The sequence below is a fragment of the Oncorhynchus mykiss genome, chromosome 4, assembly GCF_013265735.2.
Source record: "Oncorhynchus mykiss isolate Arlee chromosome 4, USDA_OmykA_1.1, whole genome shotgun sequence".
Classification (NCBI taxonomy): Eukaryota; Metazoa; Chordata; class Actinopteri; order Salmoniformes; family Salmonidae; genus Oncorhynchus; species Oncorhynchus mykiss.
The window spans coordinates 12,253,132-12,265,229 of record NC_048568.1 but is presented as its reverse complement, the minus strand read 5'-3'; the positions used below and the strand labels follow the sequence as shown (position 1 = coordinate 12,265,229).

The window sequence follows — 12,098 nt, the reverse complement described above, 5'->3', positions numbered from 1 at the left end:
AAGGGGGCTGAATAATTTTGCACGCCCAATTTTTCAGTTTTTGATTTGTTAAAAAGGTTTGAAATATCCAATAAATGTCGTTCCACTTCATGATTGTGTCCCACTTGTTGTTGATTCTTCACAAAAAAATACAGTTTTATATCTTTATGTTTGAAGCCTGAAATGTGGCAAAAGGTCGCAAAGTTCAAGGGGGCCGAATACTTTCGCAAGGCACTGTAAGTGCCCAAAAAAGGGTTAAAAATGTGTAAAAAAATAGATATACTAAATTCCTGAGCTTTTAAAAAAAATATATATATATCTCTCATATTTAGGACAGACACTTCAAAACAAACTTCAATTTTATACATTTTTGGACTATCTGTTTTGCCATGTATGAATGTTATTCAATGCGTTTCTATAGGCTAATAGCAGTTAGGCCAAATTCAGTGTTTTATGAAATTATTCATAAAACATTAAAAAAATCATGCTAAATGTTCGTTGGTATTACCATCTTAAAACAATTCCATATGTTAGTTTAGTAGAATCCCAGTCCAGGGCCCTTCTGTTTGAGATATTACAATTCTGACAATAGAGCGATGTAAAATACAAATATTTTGGAAAGATCAGGTAAGGAGCAGGATGTTGCTTTTAAAATGTTAAATATATCAGCTAATACTTCCATAAACAGGTCTAATAAATCAAAGTCTAAAATCCAAAATATTTACATGGACTTTAATCTGTAAAGTGAAAGGGGAAAATCTGGAATACAAACATTTAGGCTTTTTTTCTATTCAAGTCCTTTTAGTAAAAATGTTGCTAATAGAATCAACAAATTAAAACGCGAATGTCTAAGCACAAACATTCTGTACATTCCTTCCTTACAGTAATATGTTCCTATAAATAGCTGCTCATACAATACTCAGCATGTTAATTCTACATTTACAGTCTGTAAATAAAAACTAATTAAAAATGTAATGCTTTTTTTCTAATGTCATCCACTGTAGTCTTTCTCACATTGCCACACAATAATAATTGGTTTAGCTTACTATACGAGCCACAACACTATTTTTAGATTCTTCTTCCGAGGAGAATTTCAAATGGAGCCACCACCTCATTCTCCAGTCCTGTCAAGTCCTGTCTTTTGATTCCTGCTAAGTTAGTCAAATCCTCCTTGACTAACTGCACCAACTTCTGCAGCCCTTTGAAGTAGAAAGATCTGGAGGTGGAATTACACGCATGTGGCGGTGCCGCGCTCGTTCCTGGAACGCCAGTCTCAGGTCTGGGTGTTGTTGATGTCGGAGGGGGCGAGGAGAGCCCCTATCCGCCACATGTAGAGGGAGTACAGAGGGAAATCATCGGACAGGAGCAAGACGCTATGCTCCAGCCGGCCCAGAAGGATCCTCTGCTCTGGGCTCCAGTGGTGCCCAGTTCCCCCTGTGGCCCCTGGAGGTCCTTGTCCGACCTGAAGGAGCTGCTCCAGGAGCCAGAACAGATAGAAGGAGTTCTCATACAGGGATATGTCAAACTGTCCGGACCCCTCGCTGCTTTCCCCCTGAAAAACACAAACATCACAGAGGAAATTAAAGTAAACTACCTATTAAAGTAAACTACCTGGCTGGAATATATACCAACAGCATCTCACACTTAATATTTGAACTCAACCTGCTCTCAGGTCATTTTACAGGCTTCTAAAAAGAGAAATGAAAAATAATTATATACAGTCAACCGAATTTAGAGAAAAACTGATGACAATTTTTTTTACTTGTGTGCAAAAAGTGTGCTTTGAAGCCTAATTCCAGTTGACTGGTATCACTGTGTGCGTGTATTTGTGTATGTGTATGAGTGCCATTTACGCTTGTGCTGTTTGTGTGAGCGTGTGTGTGTGTGTGTATGTGTGTTTGTGTGTGTGGAGTGAAAATGAGTAGAACAGCAGCCAGATGGCTGTCAGGTGCGGCTCCAGGCTGCTGGCTGTCTCCAGAGAGCTGACAGGATGTGAAATAGTCTCTCCTGCCTGACTCACTCGGACCCCATCTGGGTAGATCACAAACATACACCTCCTCTCCCTGGGGTGCTAATGGTATAGTCTCAATATGGCTGCTGCCATGAAAACTAAAATAAATAAATAAGATGGGTGCAGTGAAATGTGTTGTTTTACAGGGTCAGCCATAGTTGTACGGCGTCCCTGGAGCTAATTAGGGTTGAGTGCCTTGCTCAAGGGCACAGACATATTTTTCACGTTGTTGGCTCGGGTATTCGAACCAGCGACTTTCCGGTTACTGGCCTAACGCTCCAGCCGCTCGACTACCTACCTACCTGCCTCCCGCTCCTCAGGTTCTGAGGCTTGTGTCACATCTCAGGTGGTTCCCGTAGTGTTAGAGGTGTATTCCCAAACCACAACAACCCGGGAAAGTATGATCAAATATCTACGGTAATCATAAGGCTTATAAATGTTTCGCAATGCAATCTATTCCCCCAATAGGTTGTGTCACAGAAAACAAGATCACACATTTTCCCATTAATAATGCAGCAGGTTGGGAAATTAAAATGTAGATGAAGTCCTGAAATGAACTGCAAGACCTCTATCGGTGGCGGTGGGGGGTCTGGGTTCCTCTCCCCTCAGAAGTAACTTTCCACTTAGGTCCCATGGTAAATATCCCGCTATTATAACAGAGGAAGCTATTCAATGAGCTGACCAATGCCACCATGGAGAATAGCACCGAACTAGCACAATAAACAGCGGCAGATAATGCCTTCTGCTGGCTAACATTACATGAGTATTGTGCCAACATTGCAAAGACAAAATACGCTGAGGGGGCAAACTAAAGTAGCCTAGTAGTAAACATTTTGAGTAGCTCACAAACCCCCAGAACACCGATGGTCTGCAGATAAGAGTCCTCCTGAAGAAGGAAAACAGCCCAGATACACCGAGTCACTAAAACAACTACCTTTTGGGCACCTTACAGCTTGAAGAGATATTCAGAAGGAAAAGAGCCTTAGTCGTTTCTCTTTGGAGACCAATGTCCTCTAATCTTTGTGTCACTAAAACAACTCCCTGCTTTTTGCGCATCATAACCGATATACAGAGAATAACGTAACGGTGTAGAAAACCCATACAGTTGCTCCTGAACACTTCTCTCAGACTTCTTTTACCCTGTCAGAGACACAACTCCAAGACAAAAAAATACCGTCGACTACACATATTACTCAAATGTAAGCGTGCATACTTGCTAAGTCTAGATCGCTACGACACTCGCCCGACAGTTGACCCCCTTGAAACAAGGCAGTGTAAACAGAATTGTCTCATTGACTCAACACTCCTACAATATAAATGGTAATAGCAGAGCAATGTTTTTGAAACAGCTGACATTTTTTTCAAATATTTGAAACGTTTATTGAGATTTTTTAACCAGAAATTTCAGTAACAGCCTGTTACATTCTGAAATTGTCGCAGTAGCTGCCGGCTGCACTGAGCCATGTAAAAGTATGGAAGCCCCTCCACACCACCAAAAACGTGGTGGTCATACAAATAGGATATGTTTTTTAATTTGTAACATTGTGTGGTGATTTCAAAGGTGGCACTACAGGTTCCAGAGTGGTAGAGGGAAATTGTTTTCCTGGGGCCCAGAGTTTTTCCTGATCTGGTACCTAATCAACTGCAGACCCTTGTTACAGTGTATGATCAGGTCATATGGTAAAAAAAAGAACAACCCTGGAAAAAGTCCTAACCCTAGGGAGGATGAAAACATGAAAACCCTTTACACAGACAGAGACAACTGTGATCGGAAAAAAACAAACATGGCTGCGCTCACTGTATGCATGGTTGCATCCTGTAGGCCTTTGCATCTGTAATAAAACAGATACTCATACAGTATGTCATCACAATTGTGTTGATTGATTAATTCCAGTCAATTATTTGTGATTAAAAAGGACTAGGTTGCCTAGTCACACGAAGTGTGAATATAAACCAAATTTGATCATTCACATTTTCTCAGAACACAAATAAATGGGCCTATTTTAGGCTATAAATACAGGACGTTATTGTTACACGAAAAACAAAATACAAAACGAACGTAAAGTTCTGCAGGCTACACAGCAACTATACAAAATCAAGATCCCACAAACTAAGGTGGAAAAAAGGCTGCCTAAGTATGATCCCCAATCAGAGACAACGATAGACAGCTGCCTTTGACCAGGTCAACATAGAAAATACAACATAGATTGCCCACCCTAGTCACACCCCCACCTAACCAAATAGAGAATAAAAAGGCTCTCTAAGGTGTAGGGCGTGACAGTTATGTTTGCCCAGATGCGTATAGGCTTCTCTAGGTTACCTGCAGCTGTGGTTGTTATCAGTAGGCTACAGTTGGTGAGATTGAAGCACAGACTAATTGTGCAAGTTGACTATGGAAGTCTGTTCCCACCACAAAATCTATTTCATTTAATCTGACTTCGAGTTATGAGATAGTAAGTCATAATAATGAGATAGTAAGTCATAATAATGAGATAGTAAGTTATAATAATGAGATAGTAAGTCATAATAATGATACACGTTCAGGCGATCTGTATCACATTAATCCAATGTGCACTTTGCATCAGGCCCTCAACTTTCAAAGGACAGCCTTATGTACTGTATATCCTATAGTCAATCACAGTGTGTGTGTGTGTGTGATATGAGTTGGTGCCTGCTTGATGACATCTGGTTCACATCTGATCAGATATGACTAATGCATTAATTCAATCCAATCTGTTAAAGGGGCAATCTGGGTTTGGTATATATAGCCATTGATTCCTTAAGAATGTAACTTAGAAATGCTTCATGAGCAACGTTCTTACTTATGCCATCAGAAACCAAAATATAAGCTTGTTTAACTCCATTGTTTGTAAACAGTATAATTGTAAACAAACACTGTATAGCTTCAAAACATGGTTAAAACTATCATTTTGATCTCATGGATGGTCAGTCCTTGCATCCCTATGTGAGAGTCCTTGAGACTATGTACATATTTGAGAGTGGTTACATTTCTCCTGCCCCATTCCTCAGCTTTTTTTGTTTTTCCTCAGTGGGGCCACTTTATTGTTTGAATCACAGATTACTTTTCAAGTCCATGATCCAGACTCACTATATATCATAATTATGACTTACAGATCTCATAATTATGATTTAGTATCTCATAATTATGATTTACTATGTCATAACTCACAGTCAGATAATTTTTTGCGGGGGGGGGGGCTTCCTTAGGCTTCCACCGCTGATCGTGGTGAATTCACTTATATCCATGTTGTCAGTCACAATGAGCTTTTAGCATATGTAATGATTTGCATGATATTGAGGAAAATTAAGCTGATTTGGAGTAATGTAAGGTAGGCCTACTGTACTTTTATATTGGCATGAGAGGGTTAATCATTCATTTTTGATAGGCTAACGTTACTTGATGAAGACACGCTCTTTTAGCAACTCTGTGCTTTGGTCTTGAAGCTAAATGTACGAGAAAATAAATTGTCTGCACATACATGCTTGTGAATTGCTGCATTATTCAAGTGTAATATGGTTTGGTTGTATTATTCAATAGTGTCATACATTTTAGAAGAACATGTTCTGCTATTGTTGAATTGTTTGTGTTTACTGGCTAGTGGCTACTGTGCCATTTACAGTCAATTTGAGCTGCAGACCAAGAATGTTGTGTTACCAGCCAGAACGAAAGGTGAGGGAGGCAAAGATGTCATGTGAATTGAAAAGTTGAATTATCTTTCGCCACCCCGCTCTACAGACTCTCCTTCATATCTCGTAGTGGGAATAGGACCTTTATTACCCTAGCAGAGAGCAGAGGTACTCGGGGAATTGGCTTTCCATTGTTTACAGGTCTCTCTGCCCCCAACCTATTCACACCTCTTCTGGATCTCTCTCCTGGTGTGGGTCAGCTGACCTTGGCCAGCCAATCAGCGGTCTAACCTGGTGGTGGTAACAGGCCCCCAATTCCTGCTGGTGCTTTAGTTGTTCCAAGGAGGGCAGGTTGAGTGTCTCTGTCCTCCATCACAATTCAACAACTGGACCTCTCCCATTTCCACATGGACAATCCTCTAATCTGGACTTCCTAACTGTGTGTTAGTGCAGTGGTTCCCAACCGTTTCTGGTTACTGTACCAAGAACTGAATTTAGCTCTGCCTGGATTACCCCTGAAGTACCCCCTCGTCTATTTTACCAGTACACCTATGGTCTCATGAGGCTTCTCTTGTACCCACAGTGGATAGGCCAAGTACCCCCAGGGGTCCTAGTACCCCTGGTTGGGAACCACTGGGTTAGTGCATGGAATGACCATGTAAGTGGACACCTAGTGGGTTAGGGTTCAACTGCTGCATGTACCTTATCTATTCAAATGTAACATGCTACTGTATTACTGCCTACTATACTACTGCTACATGTCTCATTCAATGTAGTGTGTTAGCAGGCTAATGCATATCAGTGTTATAGCTAATCTTACATAGAACACATCTTCCCTACTGTTCCCCTTAGATTTTTATTTAGTCACATGCACATGGCAGATTTAGTGGCAGGGAGGAGAGTACACGCTTAATGGTGCTTCTGTTGAAGACTGAGGGCCCTTGGGGACAGGCCACATTTCTTCAGCCTCATGAGGTTAAAGAGTGACTTTTGTAACTTCTTCGCCACGGTGTCTGTGTGGTTTGACCATTTTACGTTTTTTGACGGTCTCCACGGCGGCCCCGTTCCCCCTGAAGTCCACAATCAGTCCCTTTGTTTAGCTGACGTTGAGGGAGAGGTTGTTTACCTGGCACCACACCGTCAGAGTGCCTACCTCCTCCCTGTATGCCATCTCGCTGTTGTGGGTAATCAGGCCTACTGCTGTCGTGTTGTCAGTGAACTTGATGATGAGAGTTGAAAACTGTGTGAGGCCACACAGTCGTGGGTATGCAGGGAGTACAGGAGGAGACTGAGGACGCACACTTGTGGGGCCCTAGTGTTGAGAATCAGTGTGGAGGAGTTAATGTTGCCTACCTTCACCACCTGGGGGGGTCCGTCAGGAAATCCAGGACCCAGTTGCATAGGGAGGAGTTCAGTCCCGGGGCTGTGAGCTTTGTGGTGAGCATAAAGGGACTCTATGGTACTGAAGAACCGAGCTGTAGTTGATGAACAGCATCCTCACATATGCATTCTGCTTGTCCAGGTGGGTGAAGGCAGTGTGCAGTGCAATGGTAATTGGGTTGTCCGTGGATCTGTCGGGCGGTAGGCAAATTGGAGACGGTTCAGTGTCGGGAGGGAGGCGCTGATGTAGTCTGACTAGCCTTTCAAAGCACTTCAAGATGACGGAAGTGAGTGGTACGGGTCTGTAGTCATTCAGTTCAGTTACCATTCTTGGGCACAGGGATGATAGTGAACATCTTGAAGCAGGTGGGGATAACGGAAAACACAACAGGATGTCCAAAAACACAACAGCTAGCTGGTCTGCACTTGTTCGGAGGGCGTGGCTAGGGATGTCATCTGGGCCAGCAACCTTGCGAGGGGTTAACATGTTTGAATGACTTGCATGCATCCTCCGTGGAGACGTAACCCTCATTGTCCTCAGAGGCTCTCATCGGCAGCTCAGAGTCGTTTTGCTTGAACCGTGAGAAAAAGGTGTTTAGCTTGTTCAGTAGGGCGACATTGGTATCTGCAACGTGACTGGCTTTTTTTTTGTAATCCGTGATCGTTAGAAGCCCCTGCCACATACGCCCTTCGGGTAGTTCTGGGCGATATGGGCAAAATATCACATCAAGGTATTTATAAATAAATACGTATGCCATCCAAGGGTCAGCACATACATTCTAAGTGATTTCAATGGATCTTTCTCCATTCTGATTGTTTTAAACTGTTCCAATTAAACTGCAAGCTAAAACAATCCTCCAGGACTGCGCCGCAGAAGAAATGCCAGGCTGCGCAGAACTTCACCGAGTTCGCCTCATTAGTTTGCACTATATAGAGCAATGTTTTTTCTGTGATAGAGTCAACATTATTTCAGCCCCCTTTCAATGTAACAAAACAAATCTAACTTTGTAAGATTGAGGTGGATTTTGTTGTAGGCAGAGCCAAATCGCAAAGGAGTAGAATTCTATTGGCAGGTAGTTAGCCCACAAGCGGTCTTTCAATCTTCAATCACCCGCAAGTGAATGTGCTTTTCAGATCAGCTCAGATCAGAGCCACGCATGTGCACATTTGTGGATATTCTTTGATAGTTAGTGCGTTATTAGCCCAGTTATAGGTAAGTATAGGTCAGCAATAGGGAGTTACTGCTTCCTACTCAAACACAAAACGTGTAGGCTACATTTCAAGCTGTCTTTGAAAAGCAAGTCAGGTAAAAATATTTTGTCTTAATTAATAGGGCAATGTTGTATTTTGAGACAGGCAAAAATATTTTGTCTTAATTAACAGGGCAATGTTGTATTTTGAGACAGGCTTGAATGTACAAATAAGCCAATATCCCGAGGGGTAGCCTACATTGTCTAATTCTCTGTATGACCATAATAATCAATTATATTTTGTAAAGTGGTTTCTTACATCATACAACACAATACAATGCAATTTACAGTCACCTATTTGGCCCATGGTGTTATAGACCAAAACAATAATAATAATGAATTCATGTCAAGCCTTGCATAATGTAAAAACGTCTAATGCAATATAGGCCTGCATTGAACACCACATATAGGCTGTAGGCTATATCATAGAAATCAAAAGCTATTTACATGTGAAAATGTAATGGGATTTTCTCCATTGGATTTGTTGGTTGGCCACTCTGATAAGCCTACATTATGCTCAAATTGCAATAATAGCCTATTGGCTACTGTCTAAAACTGTAGGGGTACAGCCTCAGAGTTAACTGTAAACACGTGCCGGAAGTTGCACAAAATTCGAACAACGTTCAAGTTTCCATTCAGAGGATCTAAAATTAGCTAAGAAAAGACAAATTAGCCATTTACAGATGTATGAAACACAAACTCATAGTGTAATTATAGAACGCCAGTGGATTTATATGAAGAAGCAAAGTGAAAACAGCATCGTTGTCACCAATATTGTTGCATGTGCTGTATTGACAATGCAGACTGAACGAACAAATGCGCCCCTTGAGTGACAGGGGGCGGGGCTAGGTCTGTGTGGGAAGCGGCACGGAGAGATCAGAGAGATGACTCGAGTAGCTGAGCAAATTATAAAAAGGGACGTTACATACGGCGTATCACATTTAGCAAACCAAACATTCAAAAACCGTTATAGAAGGTAAAGTAAAAACGCAAACCGATCAATACTGGTATATTGTAAAACACAGTATTACCGCCCAACCCTACAGTATAGTATCCAGGCCATTAGGAGTATTCTCTCCACTGTTACTATAGGCCTGAAGATGGCTGCGGTGTTGTTATGCAACCCAAGATGGCTGCCTCCATGGCTTTTCCCTAGCATTGCTAGCCTCCAACTATGCTACGCTACTGCATTAGCTGCTGTATTGCATATTGTTATTTAAATAATATAGCAGTACACTGCTATTATACAGTTATCTGCTGCTACTGTTATTATTACAAGTAATGCCACTGTGTAATACATGCTTTCCTTCTGTCCAATTACAACTTCCACTAGTCCCTTCTCTTTGTAATGCTGTTTGTGTGTGTGTCTGTTTGGTGTGTACTAATACGTGTGAATTTTTTGTTTTTGTTTTGAGGGGTTGGGGGCCCCCTTGTCAAACATTTTCTCTTAGCCTCATGACATAATATGTAAAATAGCATAATAAAACCGTACATTTGTCCTACACAAAATGTGTTGATATGCAGGAAGTACCCCAAATGCGGTAGTCCGGCTCTGCCTTCAGTGGTGTCAGGGCCTCCTGTACTGGATCTATCTGTCTGTCTGCAGGGATTCTAATCACAATGTGCTGTGACCTTGATAGCAGAGGTTTGAGATAATGAAGTGGACCCTGAACGGAATTCAATTGGCCGTGTTGATTAGACTTGCGGCTCGTTAAAGCTAGGAGACTACATACAGTCCCACTCTCTGATTGGAGAGTCAGCCATCACAATCTCAGAGATTGGGAGAGAAAAAGTATATACAGCATGATAAAGCTGTGCTAAGAGGCCTAAAGGGGTAGTAATATAATGATAGACAGAGATTGATTCGTTGACAGAGCGGAGGCGAAACAGAAAAGCCCACAGTTTGATTCAGACAAGGAGGAAAGATAAGGGAATACACAATTTTCTCCCTTCTCCAGAACAGAGCTGCTCCCCTTCTCAGTGCTCACTAACGCAACAATACTGTGTCCAGACTTCCAGTCAGCGGGCAGGCTCAGTATTAACGCTCACTTAAATGCATAGCCTGCGATCCACCAGGACTTTGGTACACACTGTTGCTGTGTCCAAAATGGCACCCTATTCCCTATATAGTGCACTACTTTTGACCAGGGCCCGTAACTATGGTCAAATGGCCTGTGCCTGCTAAGTGAGGGGTGGGGGTTAACTTCCAGTTAGCTCTCTTCTTCTGCGAACCTGCCCAGTTATGCTCTGCGCCCCTGCCCACTCTGCGCCCCTGCCCAGTCATGTGAAATCCATAGATTAGGGCCTAATGATTTCCTAATATGAACTGTAATTCAGTAAAGCCGTTGAAATTGTTGCATGTTTTATATTTTGGTTCAGTATATATAAAAGTGTAATATTGGTATGCAAACTAAACGTTTTCTACATTTCAACTCTATATCTGACATGGTACAGGTGTCTTTTTTTTTAAAGCCCATAACCATAGGTATGAGGTGTATATTTTTGTTTCAAAAATGTATTTAAGACTACCAAGAAACACTGTGTGACCCTGATTTAGACCTCTGCAGTAAAAGGTTATGGCTCCAGTCTTGATCAAGTGCAGCAAAGAATGACCTAGCAAAGCTGCAGCTGGCTCAGAACAGAGCAGGACACCTTGCCCTTAACTGCACATACAGAACCAACAACATGCATACCAGTATTTCCTGGTTGAGGGTTGACGAGAATTCCAGACTGTCTGTATAATCAAATAACATTCAGCTCAAACACCCTTACATACCCCAAAAGACATGTCACCAGGGTTCTCTTCACAGTCCCCAAGTCCAAAACGAATTCAGGGCAGCAGTCTCTCTTACATTGGCTCTATGCACACTCACTAGCTTCTACCCACACACTCACACATACGGCTGGTAGCCTAGTGGTTAGAGCATTGGGCCAGTAACCGAAAGGTTGCTGGATCGAATCCCCAGGCTGACAAGGTAAAAAATCTGTCGTTCTGCACCTGCACAGTTAACCCACTGTTCTTAGGCCGTCATTGTAAATAAGAATTTGTTCTTAACTGACTTGCCTAGTTAAATAAAGGTGACTTTGAAAAAAAAAAACACACACTTTCACATCTGCTGCTGCAACTCTGTTCATTATATATCCTGAATTGCCTAGTCACTTTTACCCACACCTACTTGTACATATTACTTCAATTACCCCCTGCACATTGACTCGGCACCGGTACTCCTTGCATAAAGCCTCGTTACTGTTATTTTATTGTGTTACTATTTCCTTTTGACATTTTTGCAAATTAGTTTGACTTTTTAACTCTGCATTGTTGGAAAAGGGCTCGTAAGTAAGCATTGCACGGTAAAGTCTACACCGGTTGAATTCGGCGCATGCAACAAATACAATTAGACTTGATTTGATCGCATGGAACTTCTTTCCATCTACAATTACTTAAGCAAACAGCAAAATTACCTTTAAAAAACGGATTAAACAACATCTCTCATGGAACGGCGGGACTGTGAGGGGACACACGCACACAGACACCCTGGTAGTGTTCTTTGTATATCGTGTTTTAAATGTGTATCAATGTTTTGTTATTTGTCATGTTGTTTTTGTTGTATTCTGTGGACCCTAGGAAGAGTAGCTGATGCTTCTGCAAAAGCTAAATGGGGATCCTAGTAAACAAATACATTAAAGGCCTTCAATTGATAGAGAAGGACAGAAAACGTAATTATTTGGTGGTTAATATGGGCGAGGGTAAAACAGACTCCAATGTGGCCTGAATGGAATTAATATGCACTGTGGGTAGACAAAGAATGTTAGTGATGCTAAGATTCTAA

The 12,098-nt window shown here is 41.8% G+C and overlaps 1 protein-coding gene across 1 annotated transcript in view; it reads right to left on the bottom strand.

Annotated features, from left to right (window-relative positions):
• Positions 1-697: 697 nt before the first annotated feature.
• The window catches only part of mei4 (meiosis-specific, MEI4 homolog (S. cerevisiae)), a 46,099-nt gene continuing 34,698 nt past the window's right edge, over positions 698-12,098 (bottom strand). Inside the window, exon 5 of the mRNA XM_021600199.2 lies at positions 698-1,531. Coding sequence (XP_021455874.2) covers positions 1,253-1,531 — 279 coding nt within the window. The 3' untranslated portion in view covers positions 698-1,252. The remainder of the gene's footprint in view (positions 1,532-12,098) is intronic.